Source organism: Haliaeetus albicilla, chromosome 4, assembly GCF_947461875.1.
Source record: "Haliaeetus albicilla chromosome 4, bHalAlb1.1, whole genome shotgun sequence".
Lineage (NCBI taxonomy): Eukaryota > Metazoa > Chordata > Aves > Accipitriformes > Accipitridae > Haliaeetus > Haliaeetus albicilla.
Window position 1 is genome coordinate 44,696,608 of NC_091486.1, and position 14,802 is coordinate 44,711,409.

Sequence of the window (14,802 nt, forward strand, 5' to 3'; positions counted from 1 at the left end):
TTCATGAATAGGCCCAACAAATTACTGGGATTATGAATATCTTGGCAAAAAATAGTTATGACTTCTGTGATGCATCAGAAAACAACTAAAACTAAGAATATTCAGTTCACTGATCAATATTTAAAGGAAAAAATGTTTTGCTGCTGTTAGGCTTAAAGTGCATTGTGACATTATCTTCATGTTTGCCAGCTTTATTTTTCTTTTGAGGGGATGGAGTGGGTTGTAAGCTTGCTATGAGCTTCTAATGATACACAGTAGGCTATCAGAATGATTAAATTAACTTAAAGGGGGGAAAAACAAAAAATATTTGAGGTGATGTAAAATGGTGAGCTAAAAAAACATACAGCAAGAACTGAATGAAGTCTAAGGGAGACTGGAGAAATGTAATTGAATGGATAGGTAGATCAGAAAAAAGAAGGGGAGAGCAGAATGGTAAGGAAGGCTAGTAATGGGAGCAAAGATGAAACCAAAAACAAGCAAGAAGGATCTGTAGAGTTTTCCACTGACTTTGGAAGTCTAATGCTGAAGTAAAATTTGTAGGTGCCAAATTGAAAAAGGCCCCCCCCAAACGAAACTGTGTATACTTAACTCCTGAGTAGCAAACATTTAGATCTGATAAATTCATAGCTGCCATGATTATGTCTTGTGGTGTACTCAAAATATAATTCTCTTACCACATTCTTAAATAGATTTTATTTATATGCATATATATATATATTCGTAGATGTGTTCTCTTGCATATTCGCTGTCTCTTGTTTCTGGACTTTTTCTTTTCCCCCAAAGGCAAACCAAGTCCCTCAGGTGAATAAAAATGAATTATCTAGGTAAATTCCCATTAGAGTTAAAAAGCTGCACTGGGTGGTCTTGCCCATTACTGTATCTTTATTCCTTCTGTCCATTCAGATCTCCCTCAAGCACTCTCTTTATTTAACATATTTTTGGTGACCACCTCGCTGTCCTTAAATTTGCTGCTGCTCGCAGCAAATGTATAACTTAGCTGGTTAGAGTGGAATTGGGGATTGACATTCTCCTGGTAGCTGCAGTCCAGCTCTTACCAGTAGCTCATTAGAACATGAAGAGTTGCATTTGCTGCAAGTGCTGAGCCCTAAAATTTGCCCCCTTTCTCCCACCCCAGCCATCTGTAGTACTCTTCCTCTGGTTTGGCATTGTTTGTAATATGTGGAACATACACTAAACAAAAATCACATTGTTTGGAGTTCACTGACGTGGCTTATTCCTTGAAAAGGAATTCCTTCTCCCTTTTTTGATGTGGGGTACTAATGTGAGTAGAATGGCCTCGCTAATACAATGCACTTAGAATGGAGCTTGGCGTTTGCTAATGATGATCTTGGGAGAGGGGAGGAGTGTGCTGGGGCATTACCAAAGTGGAATTGCATGATTTGAATTAGCATTAATAAAATAGCAGGTTTGTCCCTACAAAGAAACAAATTGTGATCTGATGATCTATTCATGTTGCTTGAAATTGTATTTATAGACCTGGAGAACATGTGCTTAAAAAAAAAAAAAAAAAAAAAAATTAAAAATGGCTCAAACAGCTTACACTTACTGAGATTGCCAAAATTTGATACCTGCTTTCTTTGAAACATTTTTAATTCCATGTAAAAATCTGTTAGCCTAATGATTTTTTTCCATTAACTTGCATTTCTGTCTGAGGAGGTGACCGTGACTGTTTATTTCCGTTTTATCTAATCAGTATTTTGTTCCTCAGAAAGCAATAGTATTTCTTTTGAACCTAAAAAGAAGCCCTCAACTCATTAACGATTATGTTTCTTAGGATATAGAAGGAAAAATTCCTGTGCTTGTTTTCACAAAAGCATTAGTTCTTTTCTCAAGGGGTCAGTCTGCATACGTGCCCTTCCTGTGGGTGCACATATATCTGTACTCTATACCTTGCCCTCCTCTGTGCACCATGTATAAGCAAAATACAGTAGAGTGGTATTTTATTCACATCTCCTGCCTGGCAAAACACAGCACTTGGTAAAAGATATTCCCTGTTGTGCAGCTATGGCTGGGATTCAGTCTCCAAATGGAATTCAGACTGTCGTCGCTTTTTTCTGGACTGTGTGTTTCAGCCTTGGTGTGGTTCAACTTGCTGTGTTGCATCTCCTTGATAGCATGAGGCTATTACAGCTCCAAGTGAGTTGTGAGAGAAATTGCTTTGGGGGAGACTCTTTGTTTACCTGCATGCATTCTGCCGGAGCCTGAGTTACATCCACAACTCGATGAATGTTTGATTAGGAAGCTTGAAGCTTACTTAGTTCATGTGATTATTTAGCACTGTGCTAGAAAAAGCAGGGAGCGTGGCACAGGCGACTGCACAGTTGTTGTGTTATGTGGGCATCTGAGATACTGCTCTTGGTAGTTGTGAGTTTGCAAAATTAGTGCTTGGAGTAAAATGTAGTTGGAATGTAGTTGTGGATTATCACTCAAAGTCCGAAAGTACGTACCAGGACTAGACCTTTTTGAAATATGTGGTCTGTGTATCTCCAGCAGTTCCTCAAAGTCCTTTTTTAATCCTGTGAGTTGTATTTATCAGCCAATAGCAAACTTAAAATGGCAGGAGAAGCCCAGTGCCAGCATACCCCTGTGTAAGGGAGGGTAGGGCTCTTAACATGTTGTCTAGAGTGACTGCAAAGCAAAAGGTTGTGGATTTTTTTTTTTCCCTTCAGCTGGTGCGTGTCATGCTCTCACATTGGCAATGTACATGTATGCTACGCATCTCAAAGAATTCAAGTGACTGATAAGCAATTTTGTGTCCATTTCAGTTGGTTTCAAAAGCTACCATAGGTGCTTAGCAAATCTGACAAATGGTTAAAGAATCTGGTACAGTTCCATATCTGCTCAGTTTTCTTTTGCTCAATTAACCTCTTAGTTTTATATTGAATATTTTAATATTGTCTTAATGCAGAGAAAGTGCAGTTGCTACAGTAAGAGACTAGGGTGACTAAATCATGGCATCATAGGGTTGCTGTGGACCTCGAGCTCATTTAGTCCATATTTTTGACCCAAAACAGAATCTTCTCTACTTGTTTCTTTTTGTCCAGCCTCTTTAATTTCCAGAGACAGACTTCACAGTCCTGGCACACTCTGTTCCATTATCCTCACCACAGTGACATTTTCCCCAATGTTTAATGTAAATGCTATTGCATCATTCTAAGCTTGTGATGCTTATCCTCTTAATCATGAACATAAAAATGTTCATGTTCTTGGCCTGTTTTGGATAGTGAAGCACTAGAAAAGATGTAAGGAGGCTGTGGTATCACTTCAGTTTTTGAAGTTTTGTAGCAGCAACTTAAAAAGATGTTAGGTCAGAAATCATTTGGGTTGAGTTGATCATGCTTGGAAAAGGGAATTGTCCCATTCTGGGAACTGAGCTGGATGACCAGTTAAGGTCCTTGTTAGAATCATAGACTTACCTTTATTCTATGACTGAAAACATTTAAGTTGAATAATGGAACATTTGAAAAGTGAAATAATGAGCTTTTGTAGGACCTTGCTTTAAATACTAAAGAGCTGGACTTCTGTTTTCGTGTTCAGCTATATTCACGTTATATTCACAGATAGCTTTTAGCTATATTCGCATTAAAATAGTTTTGCTCCAGGTGCCTTCACAGTAGAGTCTCACTTTGGGTCTCCTAAACAGTGTATTCCATGCGTCCAACTGACTGAAAATGCAGTTTGTAGGTATAAATTAGCTCTTGATAACTTAAATAATCTTGAGCGATGTATGTTTTCATAGTTGTTGTTTTCCTTTTGCAGTCTATATAGGGCAAATACGTCCCATCTTTTTCCCAGGTGTTTCTTCCCTTTGTAACCTCAGAACTGGACTGATTTTCTGTAAGCGTGATTTTTTTTTTCTGGGTTTTAATCCCCATTCAGGTTCAGAGAAGAATATTGACTTCGCTTTCTCATAGCAGCTAGCTTCAGGGTAGGCCTGGGCACCGGTTACCCCTAAAAAGATGGTCTGGGTGCTAACTCAACAGGGTAGATGTCAGTAGCAGTATCTGGCACGGCATGAGGCAGAGGAGTAATTGAGAGGCTGACCTGAGACTGGTTGTTGGAGCTCTAAGGAGGATCTTGGCACGACAGTTTGGAGGAATTGAGGATTCAGTATTGGATGGCTTGATTGGGAAGAGATTTGAAGTGAGGTGGGAAGTTGGGATGGAAGGGGTGGCAAGAATTTTAGGATAGAATAATGAAGGATGGGAATAATGAAGGATGGGGCAGTTGGAAGGATGGGTATGAGAGACTAGGTGGCTGAAAGTGGGGTGTGGGTCTTAAACTTAGGCATGGAGCACATCTGGAGTGGAGTGAATTTGGAGGATTGAGGATCTGGTGTGGTTTGGAAAGAGTCTCTGGGGCAGGAGGAGTGTGGAACCAGGGTTGAGAGGGCAAGGACCTAGGGAGGGAATTTGAAGGACTCCTGGTCAGGTGAGATGGGGCTTTCTGGAACTGTGAGGTCTCCAGGGGTGATGAAGGTGAAAGCTTTCTATGTGCTCAGAATATCTCCAACCAGGATTCACTTTGGGATTGAGAACAGATGCCCATGTCCTCCTTACTATGTTGTACAGTAGTCTTAACAGAGATGGCTTTCAGAGACACAGTGGGCAGCCGAGTATCACACTTCGTTTTGTGTCGCTTACAGACCATCTCAGGAGATTTTTTTTCCTTGGTTTTGATGCTGTCCAAAGTACCTGAATTTAATCTCATCTTAAACTCAATTTGATTTTTGTACCCTGCACTGACAACTTTGTTGTTATTTTTGCGTTCCTGTCCAGGTCTACTGAAGGAAGTAGAATTTTTAGCAAAGGAGAAATTAGAGCTTCAGTGTCAGGCAGAAAAGGACCATTCCAATTTACGCTCTCAAATGAAAGTTTTGGAGGTGGAACTGGAAGAACAGCTGCATAGTAATCAAGACCTGGCTACACAGTTATTGGAGGTTGCTGAATTAAAACAGCAAATTCAAGTTCTTGAAAAACAGCTTAAAAACCAGCGGCAATTCATGGATGTAAGTAAGCTTGGTACCATATTTCCATGGCTTTAGACGTGATAAATATTCATCCTAGTGATTGAGACTTGGAAGATGGTTCCTAAAATGGGATACTTTCCATTTTGTTTGAAATTAAGGCTTTGGTATTCTAGTCTTATAAAAGACTCGACTCTTTGGGTTTAGTTTTGTTTTGTTTTGGTTTTTTTTAAGGTAGTTTTTTAATTACCTTTCGGTAGTATTACAGGATTTTTTTTTTTCTTTTTATTAATTGCTAATTTGTAGTTTGTATATACATTGGAGCCAGAAAGGTTGGGGTTTTTTGTCGTTCCTTGTAATTTTAGCTATGCTTTTAGGACTACTAAAAGAGGTTAATTATTTTTAAGTGAGCATAGTTTCTTCACCACAAAAACAATCACCACATTTTTCTTGTACTCAATATTTTAATTAAATGAAAAGTTTCTTTAAAAAGATTTTCATTATGTCTGGTTGGGTTTACAGGAACAAGCTATAGAAAGGGAACACGAACGTGATGATTTTCAGCAGGAAATTCAGAAACTGGAAGAACAGTTAAAACTTTCAGCAAAATCGCAGACGTCAGGAGAGCCCAGAGAGTATAGGGTGAGTAAAATCACACTTAGTTGCCAAAAGAGTTTGTTTACTACAATTAAAATACCAAAATCTGTATTGTCTTGGGGGACTGGCTCTTGAGAGACTTTTTTTTTTTAGCTCTGTTGTCATCCAGCAAGTGGATTTTTCTCCAACTGACTGGACTACATATAGGCACTGAGAGGGTACTTGCATTATTTCTTACGGAGATGGAAAGAAATGTTGGATGTGCATTACAGTAAAGTTTCACAGCCTATGAGCATAGATTAAATTAGCTGAGGAGGACAACAATACAGACACTCTGCTCTACAGAGCACAGCTGAGTGACTGCTTCTGTGTTCTAAACATGTTTAGGTTTTTTAGCTATACCAGTTGTAGTAAGAGATGCTCTTTGCATGCCTTGTCCTATTTATATTTATAAATCAGTCCTTTTTTTCACATGTTCATTTGTTTGATGCTTGGTTTCAAAGATTAACTTTTGCTTTTTGTTTTTGTTTTTTTCACGTAAATGAACATTATACAGAACTATGAATTGATTCTACAGGTATGGAAAACAGCATGAACATCTCTAACTTTTCTTTCCTTTTCCTTCTTTCTATTAATTAGATCTGCTTTGGCATTTTTTCCTGTTCTTGATATATCAAGGCTGCTTCAGCTTGACTTGGAGATAAGGATACATGTTTTAGGGTGGCAGAATTCTTGCAGGGAGTGAGGAACCGCTTTCAATTTTATTTCCTGTACATAAGTTTCATTCTCCTGGCTTATTGCTCAGATATATCACAGGCAGTTACTTACTGTAAAAGAGCTTTTTGGCATGAAAGGAGAACTTGAGGTTTGGAGTATGAAACAAAGATAATGGAATTACGATGATATACTGTGCCTTAGCCCTCAGCTTTTGTTTGTGGCCCTGCTCTTAACAAAACTTCAATGTGTATACTACTAAAATGAATAGAAGGAAATAAAATTATGTATAGCTTATGAAATTGTGTACCTTGTTGTTAGAGAAGCAAATCTTGTAGGAACAACTGAATCTTTGATAGAGTGAATTTTCCATGCTGGAGGGCACCTGATAAGAATTCATTAGGCTTCTTAAGAAGTAGCATGATTACATATCATTCTGCATCAGTCTCAGCTTCTCATTTGCATGAGTGCCATTGTCTGGCATTAAGATTTTCTGAGTACATCACTCACGTAGCCTATGTGTTACACTGTGGCAAAGATCAGATGATCTTATAGAACTTTTCCAACCTAAACGGTTCTATGATTCTGTGATTCTATGACTTGTTGAAGATCTGTTTGTACCCAGAAGGTATACCTCTGTGGCAGTCTTGGGCATACAGACTCATAAAGGATGTACATCAGGTTATTAAAAATACACAAACTATTAAGACCACAGCTTGCTTTCTATCCAAGGAGTTAGGTGGATGACAGTTTGTTGCTAGTGTGCTTGTGACTTAGTAAAGAGGAATATCTGAAAAAATTAAGACTAGCTGCTGTAACTTTGCAATCTCTCTCAGAAAGGATTAAAACTTAACTGGAGAAAGGCCCACAAGGAAGGTAACTAAGCAAGTGACATTTGTGGGTAGGGTGAGGTATGCATGCAATCTGTGCCAAAATAAAATGTCAGGGTTTAGACAGTTCTTGTACAGTTGTTCAATGCAGTTGTAACCTTGGTAATTGCATAACTCGCTCTGAAACAAATCAGTTCAAGTGAACTTCTAATTTCTGCATGTAGGAGTTATAACAAGTTCATAGTTGTTCTCTAGGCTCAAGGTATATGTGAGTCAGATTATTTTGTGAAAAGAGTGCTGGTTGGTACTGGGAGCTACCATCTGAGATGTGTGTGTGAAGGTGGTGAAGGTTGTGCTTTCTTAGCTACAGGATTGCAGCACTAGCTTTCTAGCAGTGTGGTGTTAAAAAACATGCTTTTCATGTGTAGTGTGTCATAGTTTCTGAGATTCTGATGCCAGAATTTTATAGCGTTAGAAAATATTAGACTTCTACGAGATTTTTCTATACCAAAAAGCTTTACTGTAAGGCCTGCATTATGCTTAACAGTTCATTAATTGCTGATGAGAAGGGAATAAGATATATACATAATTAAGGAAATGTATATGTGCCTGTAAGCAGTAGAAAATGTAATGTTAATCACTTTTGGTATCCTAACTAGTCTGTGATGCTCTCCATGCTTATTAATTTGACTAAATTAATTCTATCCTTCTGTATTTTGCTAGAGGGTGTTTTTTCTGGTTTAGTAATATCTGTACAATACTTTGAAGATGTAAAGTTCTACATTAATACAAAGAATTTTTATTTTATAATATTGAAGTGGAATTTGCATAAATTCAGACACTTACTGATGAACAAAGCATTAATTTTATAAAATCTCATCTTCCTTGCTCATTGGTGTTGACCAAATTGTTTCTCCTTTAGAAGGTTTCCCATTGCTTTCCTATCTGAGCTTGCTTTCAATGTGCTTAATGACTTTATCACTGCCACTGTAGTGTGTCTGTCACACTTGGTTCTCTCCTGCCTCTGTTACCCACCAAAGCTCCTAGCCTTGCCTTCATGTTAATTACTGGGATGAATAAGTCACTGTTTTCCTGCAGCTCTGTGCATGATTGGATCTCAGTGAGCTCAAATGCAAAATTGTTATCCTATTCACATTTAATCGATTTTTGGAAAAAAGAGTACCTGTTCCTTTGTTGACTGCTGTGGATCTGTCTGATTCGCAGGCATTGAGTATGTTACGCTGCATATTTATCTTTCAGTTCTTGGTATCTTCCTTTAAACTTGAATTCCCTGAAGAAGTGAAACAGGGTTCTGAGGTTACAGAAATACATCTAATGCTATTAGTAATAATTCATGTAATCTTGTTTTTTTTAATCTTAAACAAACAAAAAACCCGAACAAAAAACCTCACACAGCACAAGGCCCCTTTTGCTGACCACTGGGCCTTGAGAGTATGCCTTCATCCAGTACTTCGTGAGAATACTGCCAATGTTGAGAGAGTAATCAAATGTCTATTTAAGAGCTGCTGCATTTGGAAAACATGATTTCATAAAGTTACTTTTTCATCCTTTCTGTCCACATCTAGTTTTACTTTCATCTCAGATTTTAGCACTAGCTTAGTCCATAGTAAAACTCCACCTGCTTTGCCATGAAATTACTCTTGCTTCCAATTGGAGGTTTGTTAGATTGCCTGAATATCTGTATAATGTGATTTCTGTATAGGTAGAATCTTTGCAAGCAGAAATAAAAGAGAAGATGGATAATTACAATAAGCTGTTATTAGAAAAGGAGCAAAAACACCAAGAAATTGCAGCTCGTGATAAAGAGATAGAAAAACTGGTGGCACAGATACAAGAACTGAAGCACAGCAGTACTGAAGCCTCAAAGACTGTACACTACTTGGAACAACAACTGCAAAAAATGAAGAAAGTGGAAACCGAATTAAAACAAGTAATTTTAAAATATTTACTTAAATGGGAGTGGCATTATGCAGACAGTGTCTTCATGGGGGATCTCAACAACTGTGTTAAGTGGTATTTGAGACTATCCCTGGCACCTAGTGGTGAGTTTAACTGTTGTATTAATGGCAGGTGTCACAGCCACAGCTTTAAACAAACTCTGGTTTTATGAACTATAAGCCTACTTACTACAGAGACTGCTTTTTGACAGTTGTCATGTTTGCATGGATCAGAGTTGCTCTTTTGCTTCTCTGGAAATTCCTGAGAAGGTAATGTTACTGAATATTAAACATCATGGATCTTGAATAAGTAACTATGTTTAAAATCATATTATCTTAATTGGTAGCTCTTCTTGCTATGTGTCTTTGGAGCCAGATCTGTTTGCCATACTCCGAAATTCTTTAGTGCTTTGGTACTACTGCAGATTTAATCACACCTTAGAGTTAAGAATTACATTCCATTTAGCAAAAGTATTTGTCTTTTACCAAACATCTGAGTAACGTTTTCTACCTTCTTAAACTAAATGTTTTGGTTTCCTCCCACCAGTTTTCCTTGTTTAAGTATCGTTGGTGTGTCTGTCAGGTTTGAAGATTTGAGATTGGCATGATCTAAACTAAATTTATTAGTTTAATTGCTAATTCTGTAAATACTTGCTTCCATTATTTTTGATTCTAAAAATAGTGAACAAATTTTTTTGTTTGTTTTGGCTTCAGTTAACATGATATAGACTAGCCAGTTGTAGTTTATTAGTTACTATTATTCCCATCTGTGTGGCACTTGTGAGATTGCATTTGGAGAACTGCTTGGTTTTAGACTCCCATGTACAAGAAAGACATTGGTGTACTGGAGCAAGTCTAGCAAAAGACCATCAAGATGGTCAGGGAGCTGGAGCAAATGATTTTTGAGGGGAAGCTGAGAGAACAGGGTTTGTTTAGCATGGTGGAGATCTTACTGTTGCCTACAACCACATAATACAAGGTTATAGAGGAGATGGAGTCAGACTTGGAGGTGCACAGTGAAAGGATGAGAAGATACAAGCATGAACTGCAGCAAGGGAAATCCCAATTAAATGTTAGGGGGAAATGGTCATACTAGGGGCAGCCAAATGTTGAAAAAGGGGCTCAGAGTGGCTGTGGTGTCTCTGTGACTTGGAGATGGTCAGAATTCAGCTGGCCAAGGGCCAAGGCCCTGAGCAGAGCCAAGCTGGTTCTGCTTTGGGTCAGAGGTTGGACCAGATTGCTCTAGAGACCCTTCCCAGCTTAAGCTATTCTGTGATTTTATCCAAACATACAAAAGCTGTGCCCATTAGCTTTCTGTCTGGCTTGCCTTGGAGTGGATGGAGACTGTGATAGTGCTGTTGACAAGTTGCTCTTGTCTCTGAAATCTCAGCTTTCTGTTAAACAGGCTTTCTTTATCCATGCGAATTCAAAATATTCTTTTAGCTGTCTGAATGTCCCAGTAAATTAGTCTTTCTTTAAAATCCTAAATAAGCCAAATTCAGACTCTTGTTTTTGTTTTTTCTCTTTTTCCAAGAAACTAATTCGTTGGCTTTAGACAAGGTTATGCTACTCAGTTTGCCAACTGTAGGCATTGTAATAGCTTGCCTTGAAGCAATATTGTGCAGTAAATAAGTGCCAATGGAGCTCTAAGAATGGTTGCGTGTCATGATTTTTTTCTGTAAAAATATACTTGATGTGAATGGCAATTAGAGGTTTTTATTGTCCCCCAAATACCAACATATAAAAAATGTAAGTATTACAGATAATGGAGGCTAGTGCTAATGAGAAATAGGTCTGGAAAGAGTGATTTTGAATATGGAATGGTGTCTTTTTGTGAAGAACACTGACTAAACTCACAGATCCATTTATCCTGCCATTATGTGCATGAAGCAGGTCTTCATTTTTTCTTGGTCCAATTCCTTCCAGTTGTTCAGCTGGTTGATATGTAACATTGATGCTTGTGGTTAGGGTTGTGCTGGGAGGATTGCTCATCCTTTTGCTTGAGGTCTTGGAGACAGGGCTCATTTAGGGAGTCTGCTATCCTATGGATTTTGGTATTGGTGAAAGAAGATACCACATTAGACTGTATCTGCGTGGGCATCCAGAAGAAGGTTTTTATGGTGAAAGTACATTACATAAAGCTCTGATTTTTGGCTGGATTGCCACTTGTTTTTGCTGGGTCACTGTAGCAACCTCAGAACACAGCAACTGGAGAACACTAGGAGAAACTTAACTCTTGTGTGCAGAGCCGTGCTGACACCATGAGCTATGGCACACTTGCAACTCTGCTGTCCAGTAAATGCAGGAACATTTGAGGTAAGGCAGCCCAGTTCTGCAGGAATCTGGATGTGCACATTGTTACTGGACGGGTTTTGTCAGTGACCAAGATGGTGTGGGTAATGTCTTATTTTCAGCTGATATAAACAAAAAAAAGGCTCTATTGTTGTTTGGGTTTTGTTGTTATGTGTGTCTTTTCATGTATAGCAGCAGGATGATTGAGGGGCTGGTTAATATCATAGGTTTCATGTGAGGGCAAGAAAAGTTTTCATTTATCCCTTCAGGACAAACAAAAATATTTGTGATAGGTGCTTTCTTACCCAAAAAAGTGCAGGTGATGCTTTCATAATTATTACATTTGGTTTTTATCCTGCCAGTGATACTAGGTGTGAATGACACAGCTTTGTACCCTAACTGGCTGTCTCCCCTATAATTTTCTCTTGTGTGCTGTGTGTGCCTGCAGTGTCCCCAGAGCTGGCCAGAAAGCCAGCAGGGACTGGCTGGGGGCTAGTGGGTGGAAATCAGATGGCCTATTTAGTATAGGATGTGAAGGTTTGGACAACTGTTTTAAATACCTGTTCTTGGGCATGCTGTTTTGATGCTGCGATACAGCGTTAACTTTGTAATTGATGCTTCTTTCATTTCAAGAACAGAAGATGCTGTCTATGTGCTCTGGGTCTTAGTTCCCCTTGATTAGAGAAAAGATGGTCAAATTTTACTTAATTTTTTGTCAAATCGTATGATGAGTCTAAAATAACCCTTCTGTTAGAGGTATATGTGTTGAGCTATGGGCAGAGTAAGAGTTGAACAGCAGAGGCAGTTACTGCCTTAGGTTTCTTGTCCAGCTTTCCTTTGTTGTATTAAGTACAGGTATGTATGCTTGCTGTTTGGACGAATTCCCAAGTGAAGCTTTCTTCCTTGGACTGACCCAACTGCTGAGAAGGACTGTGAGAGAAGGAGGATCAAAGTAGAAGTTTTTAAAATAAATAATTGAAACTATGGTAGCTTGACAGACCACAGATCTGACAAACTTAGTGCTGGTGCTTCGCATTCTGACTTAACATGAGGTATTTGTAGTAGATTTTTGATCTACTCAAAACTCTCCAGCTCTTAAATTTAGCTTGGCAAATATATGGTATCATAATAAATTTGGAAATGGCTACAAGAACAAGATGTTTAGGTTCTTAAACATACAAAACACTGTGTAATTGAGAAAGTGTAACGTATCACCGAATCCTAAATTTTCGGAAGTTGTTAAACTTGGGTTAGAAAAAATAAAGGGGTAAAAACTTAAGTGAGCTAAAAACATTCAGTTGTTTTGAATTCCTATTTCTTCATAGGCCATTGGGATTATGTATGTTTCTTCTTGCACTGGGGTTTGTCAGGGATGATGAAGTATTTTGGCAGGATTGTTCTGGTTAGATGGGTGTGTATATTGACAACAATAAATTCTAACATATTAAAAAATTATATATTGCAGGATAAGGAAGCATTACAACAACAACAGTACAATAACCTGATTCAGATCTCTGCCCTACAGTCTAAATTGGATGAAGCGAGGCACAGAGTACCAGCAGACGGCAGTTCTGCCCCAGTGCTGAAGGAGCAGTTACAGGCAGAGCAGGAAGCACTTCAGATGAAAGAGAGAGAGGTAAGAGTTTTGGTAGGGTCCTGTAGACTTCCGATTCCCTCACATAATTGCAGAAACATTTTGTTCAAACTTGTAACTGGGAATTGAAGCCATTCAAAAATGCAGTGACTGATGTTGTAGTAAATGTGCCCTTTTACCCAGTATTCTCTATGCTTTGGTCTTAACTAACCTTTTTCTTGCTTTGTTCTGTTTTGTCATTCCCCTATCTGTCAGTCTCCCCTCCCACTGGAAACTGTCTTGTGATGATTCACATCAGCTTTCAGACTAATTAATCAATATATCTTGAAAACTGATTTTTCCTTTCCTTCCAAAGTTGAAGTGGAGCGGAAGGTAGATATATTTTTGTTTGACTTTGAGAGTGAGTGATAATTCCTCTAAGAACAGAAAGGGCAACTATGCATAATAGTGTCATCTGACCTCTATTTTGTGAGCCAGGGAAAGTTAGTGATGAGTTCTTGTGACAAGCTAAGCTGAAATGCAGTGTAATTGGTCACATTATTTAGAACTTTTATTGGATTTACATGCACAGATACACCCCGCCCCCCCGTATGTTTATGTAATATTACATAGCTATTGTAGTATCTGTAATATACAAACATACAGTCCGGTTTAGGATGTGCAAAGAAGACAAACATGGGTGATCCTCCAGTTAATTGTACACCATTGTTTCAAGAGGAGTAAGATAATAAAGACTAATTTCTTACAGATGGAAGTTCCAAGTCTCTTAAGAAGTCTGACCTCAGGAGCCACTAAGCCTTTTTCATTGTCAAAGCCCCTATACCTTGCTACTCATCAAGGGAAGAGATGATCAAAGCTGTGGGTGGCAAGATTGCAGTGTTTCCAAATAGCTCTTTGCTCTCAAGCTTTCAAACAGCTACAAGCAGAGAAATGTGTAGTTATTGACTCTTTTACAGGTTGAAGGAGTCAATGCTCAGAACTTTTTTGATTGCTGTGTTACGAAATTAGCACTGCAGTGCTAATTTCTATTTTCTAGGAGGAGGGGAATGGTGATTATATTAACTGCTTGTGATTACATTAGACATCAAATGCTAACATGTCTCCTGTTGTTATGTTAAATTACATCAGTGGTCAAGCCTTGATCAGAACAGATGAACATATCTTTTGTGAGCAGTTAGATTTTTATTTTTTTAAAAGAAAATGGAAAACCACCTTTGCAGTACTTTGGTTTTGCAGCTGAGGAGCTGGAACATTAGCTTCTTACTCTCTTTTTATGTCTCAAGTATTTTATTAATGCAAATTGATTAGAGGGAGTTTAAATCATAGAGTTTGCTGAAGTTACTTGCTCTCAGTAAATAAGGTGTTGAATGAAGCTTTATCTTTTCTGCTTAAATAAGAGGACTTAATTGAAACAACTATGCATTTTCTTCTATTTTTAGATTGCAAGCTTGTTAGACCAACTAGGACAATATAAAGATAATTTGATCAGTAAAAACGAGGAGATACTGCAGCTGAACTTGCAGTTAGAGATGCAAAAAAACCTTAGCACTTCCAGCATCAGCCAACTTCAGTTAGAGAATGCACACTTGAAGGTAGGTTTCCTTAGCTTTAGTGTGCATCAGCTAAAACTTCTGACACCTCCTTTCTTGAGTGTTGTGGTCTTCAGACATTTTAAACGGATAATTTGTTTGTTTCTCTTGTCAAGGGAATATTGCATTACTGTTACAAGGCTAATGCTGGTTATCGTAGAACAAAAACCCTGTGAAACTCTAGGTTCGAGCTTATGGCATTATCTTCTACAGTAATTTGATTTAAATAAAAAGCTTAGCT

At 38.2% G+C, this 14,802-nt stretch overlaps 1 protein-coding gene across 11 annotated transcripts in view; it reads left to right on the forward strand.

Moving 5' to 3' along the window:
• Positions 1-14,802, forward strand: part of PCNT (pericentrin) — a 108,434-nt gene that overhangs the window by 49,689 nt on the left and 43,943 nt on the right. For 9 of the 11 annotated variants that reach the window (XM_069782258.1, XM_069782264.1, XM_069782265.1 and 6 more), the window contains 6 exons: positions 4,800-5,029; positions 5,510-5,629; positions 6,141-6,161; positions 8,852-9,079; positions 12,844-13,014; positions 14,412-14,564. In XM_069782258.1, coding sequence (XP_069638359.1) covers positions 4,800-5,029; positions 5,510-5,629; positions 6,141-6,161; positions 8,852-9,079; positions 12,844-13,014; positions 14,412-14,564 — 923 coding nt within the window. The remainder of the gene's footprint in view (positions 1-4,799; positions 5,030-5,509; positions 5,630-6,140; positions 6,162-8,851; positions 9,080-12,843; positions 13,015-14,411; positions 14,565-14,802) is intronic. The other 2 variants (XM_069782266.1, XM_069782263.1) reach the window with 1 other exon arrangement.